This window comes from Aplysia californica, unplaced genomic scaffold, assembly GCF_000002075.1.
Source record: "Aplysia californica isolate F4 #8 unplaced genomic scaffold, AplCal3.0 scaffold00078, whole genome shotgun sequence".
Lineage (NCBI taxonomy): Eukaryota > Metazoa > Mollusca > Gastropoda > Aplysiida > Aplysiidae > Aplysia > Aplysia californica.
Genome location: NW_004797348.1, coordinates 185,872 through 196,870, shown reverse-complemented (window position 1 = coordinate 196,870; position 10,999 = coordinate 185,872). Strand labels below are relative to the sequence as shown.

Genomic DNA, 10,999 nt, shown 5'->3' with positions numbered 1-10,999 from the left:
CTCTCTCTCTCTCTCTCTCTCTCTCTCTCTCTCTCTCTCTCTCTCTCTCTCAAATAACCCAGTGTATGTAAAAGACATTTTGGTGCCCTCTACTTTCAGGTGCCAGTTCTCTGGGCAGTGTGTTCCGAGCCACGGATGATGCTGAGTCAGCACAAGTGCTCACGCACGCCATCAAGTCTGGGATCAACTACGTGGACACAGCACCTTGGTATGGACATGGCAAGTCGGAGACTGTGCTCGGCAAAGTAAGAAACATGTTATGGAAGAATATTAATATGACACCTACTGAACGGGCCCCATCGACTCTAAACGACAACAGAGGATGAAATAAAAGTACTAAACGGGGGTGGGTGGGTGGATGGTTGGAGACTGCAAGGATGGATTTGTGTGTGCATAGAATAATAGATACTTTGACTTATAAATGGAGAGAAAGGGGTAATTCTTACTTTTACTTTTTTCATACTCCGTTAAGCGTCGATTGAAGATGCAGTTTTCAATGGTAAGCCAACTCTGCAGCTCTTTCAATTAAGATGATATAGTGTCTCAGAGTTTTCTTGACTTCCTCAATCCATCTTTTGCGTGGCCTACCTCTTCCTTTAAATCCAAAACATTTGGTGTTATAGACTTTTGATGCTGGCTGGCTGAGTGACATTCGTAACAGTTGACGAAACCTGTTTATTCTCTTTTTTTCTATGAAATTTTATGCAGGCAGGACTCCGTGCCAGTAGTTGTTCTTACTTTTTCATTTCTCTGCCAATATCTTCTTGTGATGTTACGGACTTTGAGGGTAAATAGGAAGGTCTATACGAGATGTATTGACAATCAAAGGGACACAAAGATCGATGGCTAGATTATTGATATATATATAATAACAGTAGCGTCGCGTGGATTGCAGACAAGGTGGTGCATAATTGGAAAGTGAACAAATGGACAAAAGGCTTAGTAGCTACTATTAAGGTTTCTAGAGAAAGTCCATTAGAATCTGCAGGATATCCCGTAATTTTCATCTATCGATATTTACAACTGTTTCTAGATGAAACCGCATAAAAGTTGCAATAAAGTGAAACAATACTAACAACTTACTATGCTCACAATCTGAGAAGATTTAAAGATTTCTATTTACTTCGTGCAGTACCAGGACTTAATACACAATAGAGGGAGACAGCAGTTTCGATACCCATTCTTCACTGAGTTACCGTAGACTCTTCTAGTGTAGTAGATAGGCTGGTGGAAACTTGGATCAAATTTGTAGCTTGCACCAAATTGGTGCTGTGAAGAGCAGTTTCATGCTCCTTTCTTCTTGTGCGGGAAGAACAATGTCTAGATTTCTCTACAGTGACAAAAATAACTGGTGCAAAGATTTGCTTGCTCCCAGCAGACACTACCGCAAGCGGTTCGACGAGCATAAACCATCCTCGCCGTCTAGTCGGTCTCTTCACTCGCGCAGCTGGCGGGTGACGGATCACAAGGATGCAGTAGGCCTAATGTAGATGTAGATCTAGAGCTAGAGCTAGAGTACTGACTGGTTTAGAACAATTAGAAAAGGAGGGGGGGTCAAAGCCTGGGTTAGGTGGAGTGCTTGCACCAATTGCACCAATGGCGCCCCGCCACTGTAATAATGTATTGACTATTTTGAGTGATACGGGGAGCTAGACAAAAAGTTAAATACATCACTAGAAAAGTGATTGACAGATAGGGAGACGATTATGGCAATTTAGGTAGAAACGAAAACAGTTTCATGGGCTGGTTACAGCTGTTGATTCTTTATGTTTTATTTCTTTTGTTCTCCCCTCCAGAACCTGCCGTCTATACCCCGTTCTAGCTACTACTTGGCCACCAAAGTTGGCAGATATCTGCCTGAAGTGGACAAAATGTTTGATTTCAGTGCAGAGCGTACGCTGCGAAGTGTGGACGAAAGTTTGGCCAGGCTTAATGTAGACTATGTGGATATCATACAGGTAACGAGCTTTGATTTATGATTAACTGCATTCGATTTTCCAGCTCACCTCTTCAGTGTGATTTAGGATATATTTACGTCTTTTTCAACCCAATCAGGCTGGACATCCTCGTTAACATCTTTCTTTGTGAAGACAGGATAACAAGCTTTGAAATCTCCCTGAACAATCTAGATTTTGACACGATTTTCAAACCTGGAAACTACTGTTGTTGTCAGAACCAGTTGTGTTCTTTACGTGTCCACTGTGTTCATGCATGTTAGTGCGTGCTTTCAGACTAGACAAGTTTGTGTTACTGAATCAATGTGGAGCTCGTTCGCATGCCTGAGGATACCTTGACCTGAAATTACAAACTTACCTTAAAATTAGAAGAAGAAAAAGAAGAAGGAGAAGGAGAAGGAGAAGGAGAAGAAGATGAAGAAGAAGAAGAAGGCGAAGAATTGCATTTATGCACGGCATCGTCACTCTCTACAACATGCTCTTTGCGCTTTACAGCTATAATATTACTCCAGCAGACACTACAACATGGATGGTTCTAGTTGGAGGGTTTTTCCGGTAGGTTTTTCTTCTTTACTTTTCCTCTGTTTTTTGGTCTGTCTGTATGGCTGGTGCCTCTATAAATAAATTGTGAATGGTCGATGATGGTTTGTCTACCTTAAGTTTTCCTAGCACTAAATGGCCATTATTGTGTCGATGGGCTACTCTTTATGCAAACAAGACCCAAGAACACTCCGAAACATTCGCGGCTTCCCGGGGGAGCATGCAGTGCGAGCTGCGGATTACACGAGCTAAAACATTAACAAACTGACAAAATCTCAAGTTATTTACAGCCAAGTACCAATTCCCACTTGGGTGGAGTGAGGAAAGTACATGTAAAGTGCTTTTCCCAAGGACACAACATCGAACCCTGACGGGATTCTTACACTCTACTTTACGTTGAGAGAGAGAGAGAGAGACACAGAGAGACAAAGAGAGAGACAGACAGACAGACAGACAGAGAGAGAGAGAGAGAGAGAGAGAGAGAGAGAGAGAGAGAGAGAGCAAAACACGCGACTTATTACTTCAAAGGATCTCGTTGTGTTAAATTGCCACATGATTTGATATATATAAAAGGGGTGGGGGGTGGCGGCCATTTTAAAAGAAATCTGAGATTGGATATCATGGAATTACATGTGCTCGTAGTTTCTGCACGTGCCAAAGACAAGTATGGAAAGTTGTTACGCCCGAAGGGAATACATTCTGTTTTAAGCACTTTCTTATGACTGCAATTTTCTATCAAACTGTATGAAATGGGTCATGTCAAAGACTTTTTTAAAACTTTCATTTTTTTTAGGTTTCTCTTGGGAAGGAAAAGATATTTGTGTGTGTGTATGTGTGTGTGTGTGTGTGTATGTGTTTGTGTGTGTGTTTGTGTGTGTGTGTGTGTGTGCTTGTATGTGTGTGTGTGTATGTGTCATATTATTTTCTGGTCTTTCGAGGGCCTCACCAGGGTTGGGTTGGTTTGGCATAACAAAAGCAAAACAAGGTCAGCTATATTTTTAAATTGTTTTCTTTGTCTCTTTTCCACCTTCTGAAAATATTGAACAAGTGTGTACCAATTGTTCGGGGAACGCGTGAAGTGTTCCGTCCAGTTTCCTTGAATATTTCATCCAAAATATGGGCAATGCCTTGTAATTTAGAGGTTTAATCTAGTTTAAATGGAATAATGCGTTGCAGATCTGTTCGTCTTGCAATATGATCTTGATGAACGTTTCCATTTATCTTCTTTTATTTTGAAATTAATTTATTTTCCAGGGGTGTGCTCGGTATGATCCAATTCTGATTCAAATAAAGGAATAAAAGAGCTTCTTAAAGTAAAAATACGCATAACTTAGAGATATAATATATTATACATGACACTAAGTGTGAAGCAAGTTTTCTGTACCTCTCAGTAAATCGTTTCATTAGGTTCAACCGACTGCTTGTCTTTTGAACTTGTTGTCTGCTAAGGCCAATATCGCACCTAGACAAATCTGTCTTTAGACCGGCTAAAGCCGGTGTTTTAGGGATTTGTGAACAATGGAGTAATACAAACCCTACCGCACAACTTAGACCCAACATTTTAGTCGTGAAAAGTTGTGACCGGCCACAAACCGAGTACGACAAGTCTTGACTAAAGACTGGTTTAAGCCAGTAAGAGAATAGAGCAGTCTACCGCACTAAGATAAAAAAAAACTGCCCTGAAATTGTGACGACACGCCGAGTTCCATACACGTACTCATACATACGTCCGTCGTGTTTTGATGACACGCCGAGTTCCTTTCACCAACACCTATACATGCATCTGATCATTTTTTACGCCGAACTACATTATGTGCACCTCGAGCAAGGACCATCAGCAAATTTTGTAATTAATCATGGATGTTGATGTCAATTGGATTGAGACATTAATTTTCAGTACTTGTAATCGCTGACTGGTAAATGGATCAATCCAAAATCATTTTTTTCTTTATGTGTCTTTCGTTTTATGTTTCATTTGAGCACATACACATGCTATCTCTGTCAATTCCATGCTCGAAATGAATCGTTAATACCAAAGTCGTAAGACGCTTGAGTCTTAGTGCGGTACGGCTCAAATGGAAGTTAAATTCTGCGACAAAACGGACTAAATGGTCTAAGATTTGTCTAGGTGCGGTATAGGCCTAATGCAATGCAGTGTGGTCTGAGCTTCTACTTCTTTTTATTGTTAAGTGCCCCTTACACGCTCAAATTTGTTTGATGGTTTGATCAAATATGTTTGACACAAATTTTTTAAATATATTTTTGATCGTGTATGGGTGTGTTTGATGGTCAAAATAATTTGATGTCAAATATTTGACGGATCTGTTTTTAGTTGGTATTTTTTTTGCCAAACCGTCAAACTATTTGATCGTGTGTGGGCTTCATCAAATTTATTCGTGCGAACATGATTTTTTCAGCCGGATAGAAAAGATCTACTTTTTACATCTTCATGGTGCCAGCAAAGGATATAAAAAAAATTATTCTGGATCTGATTGAAGTCCAACACAACTCATCCCCCCCTCCTGCACACACACACACACACACACACACACACACACACACACACACACACACACACACACACACACACACACACACACACACACACACACACACACACACACACACACACACACACGGCGCGCGCACGCGTTTTACCCATTTGTCCTGTCCAATGGTATTAATTATTTTTAATACTCCCACTATACACCAGCAAGTCACGCTAAAACTGATAAAACAGTGTGTCTTTGTTCAGCATTAGATTGCATTTATTCTAGTGTACTATCTCTGCCTTCCGTCCTCCTTTCTTCCTGCTCTAACCACTCGGCCGAGTGCTCCGCTTTCAAAATGATATATTTGTGTCGGGTGTGACGTCAAATACGTTCTCAGACAAACCAGGCGTGATAACTTGACATGCATGTATTTTCAAAATTCACGCCTTTGTTTTCTATGTGCATACACTCTACGTCCGTAGGGGGTAAATATTTTCTATACACAGGTGAACAATAATATGCCAAACGCCACTTGATTAATTTTTTTTATTGAATCTGTTACTTTGCGGCTGGCACATGATTTCAGATAATGAGACCCTCCATAACGTATAATATTTCGCTCCTGGATCGATGCCATGCACGTAGGTATCTTCTTGTTGGGCAATTGTGGGTAACGAGGCACTGTTGACAGACAATAAACGTACACGCCACTAGATCAAAAGACGTCAGCAGGTCTATATATCGATGATAGACCTACGTATTAACTTTGTTGTTGCTATACTTGCTGTTGCTATTGTTCGAATCCAAGAAGGGTCCGTAATTGGTTTGCTTATCCTTCCTGGAATTTCATCTTTGCCCCCCTCCTCTGGGCTCCTGACTCTTTCTGCAGCCTTTCTACTGCTACTCCTTGACTCTTACTGCAGTCTTTCAGCCACACTCTTGATCTTATGGTAGGAAATATCAAACATCTAGTCTTCTCGGATAAGGGCAAACAATCTCGGAGGTGTGCAAGTTGCGCTCGTCACAGATCCCTTGGTAGTTCTAAAATCGATAAGAGTAGGCTTCGACCGCCGCCGGGTCAAAATTCAAACTTCCTACCAAATTGAAACTGTTTAATGTGTCCTGCGCCCCCAATAGCCTTAATATGCAATTGCGAGCGCAGTAAAACACTTACACAAAAAAGACGTGTGAACAAAAACTTCTCCCTATCAACTTTGTTGTTGCTGTAGTTGCTGTTGCTATTGTTTGAATCTAAGAAGGGTCCGTAATTTTTTTGCTAATCCTTCCTGGAATTTCACCTCAGGCAGATTCTCGCCGCCTTCCAAACTACGAAACAGTCTATCTGAAGGCCATATACAGTGTGTTGTATGATTCTGGGCTGAAGTACATGTTGAGCTTAAGTGGTACTGAATTAATAAACAACAACAGCTTCGGCAACAACAACGACATCAACAACAACAACAGCATGGCCGTCAGCTATTTTTAGAACAATGCCGAGGTGCGGGGCGACACTTTAAGACTCTTCCTAATCACAACAACTCCTGGGGAAAAACTTACCATTGGTCATTCGAACCAGTGTCGTCATTTATAATGGACATTCCAGCCTGATGCCAACTTGGTTAATTAACAATACGTGTACTCCTGATCCCGCTGGAAAAACTTGTCAAACGTGGAGGAGCTGGGGGGCTCTCGAGGTCTAGAGGTTACGGTGTTCACCTCTCTTTCAACTGGTCCCGGGTTCGAAACTTTACATTGACAGGAAAAAATTGTCTCTAAAAATGTCTCCTTTCACCTCCTTTACTGCTCTCTAGAGTCATGTTTTGTCCTCTTCTTTCGTCTTCACTTTCTGCCCCCCCCCTCCACTTTGCCCCCTCCACCTCGCCCCCTCCTGTGGGCTCCTGACTCTTTCTGCAGCTTTTCTACTGCTACTCCTTGACTCCTTCTCACTGCAGTCTTTCAGCCACACTCTTGATCTTATAGTCAGTAGGAAATATCAAACGCCTAGTCTTCTCGGATAAGGGCGAAAAATCTCGGATGTGTGCAAGTTGCGCACGTCAGATCCCTTGGTGGTTCTATAATCGATAAGAGTAGGCTTCGGCCGCCACCGGGTCAAAATTCAAACTTCCTACCAAATTGAAAATGTTCAATGTGTCCTGCGCTCCCATGTAGCCTTAATATGCAGTTGCGAGCGCTGTAAAACACTTACACACACAAGAACGAACACAAAAACGTGGGGCAGTGCTCTGTGTTGTCAGACAGGGAGCCATCTCTTATGCGGCCTTTTTCCTACAGTCATAAAATAGCGGGAAAAACGATAAGATTATGTCAGAGAAAATTAACGATGATGTAGGGGAACTGGTGCGATTGCACGTATTGCAATACCAGTGAGCGGTTGCAGAGATCTACTGAGAGATTGTGATTGCATGTGAGCTTTTTCACTAGACAACAAGTTATTAAAATTTGTACCATTACTGACTCATCGACCAATACTCAATTTCAGCTCCGTGGGTGGTTGGCGGGTGCTCGGGTGTGGTATGCTTCTTCTTTCCTATCCAACATCTGTCGTCTTTATCTCCTCTCCTTCTTTTTGTGTTTGTTACTCTCTCATAACACCTCTAATCTTCGGCACTTATATATACATTGTATGGCCTTATTGTTTTGCAAGTGCTGTAAAACACTCTCTATAACTAAACAATTTCACCTCCACATGATTCAATCGAACGTTCTCTTTTGTATGCAAAGTATAAGTCTCTTTTTTTTAAGACACACATCGTGTGTTTTTTTTTCAATTTAATTTGTCCTTGTTGGTCAAAATGCCTCATAATCACATGATACCATTAACTTCTGTTCTTAATCAGGACTGTTCTTGAAAGGAGTTCTGTAAAAATTGATGCCATCCTGACCTACTGTCGAGGATCCATGAATGACAACTCACTCAAGGACTGGCTACCTTATTTTAAGGTTTGTCTTACCTCAGGACAATTGAACTCTGTTATCGTATAGCTGATATGGGCTTCTGATTCTTTGTTCACTTTGCAGGGCTCAGTTAATCCCCCAGTGGGTTATGGCTGCTCTGGTGTGGTTTTGCTCCTTATTTTCTGTCATACATCTATCTCTCTAATCTCTACTTCTTTTTTGTGTTTGTCTCTCTTTCGTAACACCTCTAATCCTCGGCACTTATATGACCTTTTTGTTTAGAAGGGTGTTGTGTGATACATTTTTAATACAGCATTCTCTTTGAGATTCTTACTCTCTGCTTCTTTTTCAGTGTTCCATCAAACTTAAAGATGCATGCTTGCTGTTCCCAAAAGTTGCACAAAAAAACAAATGTTCAGCTGATATTTTTTTGTGCCAACGTATTCAAATTCTATAGAGTTATAGGGTCTGGATCTGCTTTTGGGATGTTCAATGTGACTCCGTTTCCTTTCGCACTGGCACATCATAACTTTGAGAGCTTTAGCACTATCTATTGTGTCCTTAATACAGGATAAAGGAGTGGGTGTGGTGAATGCATCGCCCATCAGCATGGGTCTACTCACTTCCCGCGGACCACCACAGTGGCACCCAGCTAAACCTCACATCAAAGAAGCCTGCGCTAATGCTGCCAGCTACTGCAAGGTGAAGTGACAGTAATAATTATTTGTGAGATTTTTTTAAATGCAGATATAAGAGTTATAAATTGACGAGCGGAGCCTTTGTTATCATCAGAATGTTGTCAATGTTGTCATCTATAGCCCCAGCAGTCTGGCTTCTATTCCTTTTTCAGACCCGCTTTCTATCCCCCTGTTGTTTTAGTCTGTCTGTTTTGCCATTTTGTCCAGTATGAAATAACTATTACCACAATTGTGTGTTAGAGTGTAACTGAAACAAATGAATATTAAGTGGGTGGTTAGTAGATGCCCTGATATAATTTGCTTCTACTTATGTTTAATTTTGCTTATGTCCCTGTCTCTTCCTGGTGAAAAAGTAGCTATTATTCCTCTAATTCATGGTAAATTTTAGCTCAACTACTCAACCACTCTCAATCTTATGGATGCCACACTTATTTAGTTAGAAAAGCACTTCATAAAGTGTGACATCCAGCACTGAATTTGAACCTTATTGATTAGTGTAGAGAGCTGTTTTTTCTTTTTTGACTCTCCAATATCTCAGAGGATGAGACATCAATTTGTAGACACATTTCTTTCCTACCCTCCACTTCACAATAAGTAAGTTATAAGAAATGAGTACAATAATGGTTGAATAAAACTTTCTAAAATTGTTCTCCCTGTAACACATAAATCCTGTAATAATATAAAATGTAGAGGAAACTAAGCAGTCAATAGTGTGAATTATTATAGTATTTAATCAAAATGCAGCACCCTGTTTCAAGCTAAATATAGAGTGTCTTACTCTTACTTCAGAACACACCCCAGTAACCACATATTTTGTAGCCATTATATAGTCATTTTATATTTATTGTTGAAATTCATGCATCATGGTTAAGTTCACTTTCCACTGGACCAGTGCGGAGCAAGTCAGCTCTTGTAGTGAGAAAATTGTGAAATGGTATAGGTTTAATGACCCTATCAACACTATTGGACTATGTAAGAGGCGCGACCTCTGAGTTAAACATCCATCTCCGAAAGGGCCGAGCCTAATAGGAAATTCATGTCAAGCGTCTTTCCCAAGGACACAATGTCAGACCGAACTGGGGCTCGAACCCCTGAACAAGCAGTCACATGATTACAGGTTTGGTAGCCTAACCACAAGACTACCAACGTCACCTGCTCATCATCTGTCTGAAGAAATGTCTGTTTCTTCTGAAAAAGTAGAACACGAAAAAGAAGCAAAATTTTTACCTTACCATACCTTTTAATAATTAAAACCATGTTTTTCATAAAAAGAAGCTATAGAATAGTGCAAGGTTCAGTTCACCAAAGAAAAGATATCTTAAACTTGAGATCTCTTTTTCTACTATGTGTTAACAGGCTTCTTTACTAACTCAGGTATTTAATACAAATATATATGACTTTCTGCTGCCTGTATATCTCAGTTAACAACAAGAGGTTCCACGTGTTTATCTGACATGTTTCCTGACTTTGTAAAATCATTTGTTTTTTTCGAAAATACTTTTTTTAAGGAGATAAGGGACATTATCATGATATGATATATTGAAACACTGAAGATCTCTCTTCTATCCGATACTAAGTTTTCTATTTTCTGAAGTAATAATAAAATGCGGATTTAAATCCACAGAGATGACTTTCTTTTTGCAGCCATTTGTATTGATTTGTTTTTAATAATATTTGTAATTAATTTTAACTTTTATTCCTGTATTGGGCAAAATTATCAGGATTTAAAATGTGATTTTACAGGAGCAAGGAGTTGATATCTCTCGACTGGGCCTACGCTTCACTCTTGACCAAGAGGACATTCCAACAACTCTAGTCAGCACAGCCAGGTAGACATGTCATTGTATTTTCCACACTCTGTCACATATTCTGTTTTTTGTGTTCTGAAAACTAATTCATGACAGGTTACATTGATAAAATTATACTTTCAGTTCTGGATGGAATCGATTTCTTTGTTTTCCTATAGCCTACTATATCTTATTTCTTTTGGCCTCCTACAGCTTGGAGAACCTGAAGAAGAATTTGCAGTGTGTATACGACCCCTTGACTGAACAGGAGCAGCAGGTGCTCCAGGATGTTATGAGCAAGTGAGTTGTGAAGGTTTGAAAGAGAGTGACTTGTTGGAATTTAGTTCTGATGTGATGTTTCATGATCTAAATTTACAGGACATATATGTACTACCGCGAGAAAAGTTATGACAATGACAATGACAATGACAATCTTTATTCATCTCGCAGGGAGAAATTTGATTTGGTTCGCAGGGAGAAATTTGATTTGGTCGTTAACAATGGCAGTAGACGTTACAAAAGTTAGACTTAAAGGTGCACTCACGCAAACACACAACAAGACAGGACATTAGGCCAAGTAAATACATGTCTCACGGGCTGGGACAACCCTC

At 40.2% G+C, this 10,999-nt stretch overlaps 1 protein-coding gene across 1 annotated transcript in view; it reads left to right on the top strand.

The window, feature by feature from the left end:
- LOC101862402 (L-galactose dehydrogenase) overlaps positions 1-10,688 on the top strand; it is a gene marked incomplete at its 3' end in the record, with an annotated part of 29,721 nt that extends 19,033 nt beyond the window's left edge. Inside the window, 7 exon segments of the mRNA XM_013080187.2 lie at positions 100-245; positions 1,797-1,958; positions 6,291-6,370; positions 7,846-7,948; positions 8,474-8,605; positions 10,345-10,430; positions 10,602-10,688. Coding sequence (XP_012935641.1) covers positions 100-245; positions 1,797-1,958; positions 6,291-6,370; positions 7,846-7,948; positions 8,474-8,605; positions 10,345-10,430; positions 10,602-10,688 — 796 coding nt within the window.
- Between the last annotated feature and the right edge of the window lie 311 nt (positions 10,689-10,999).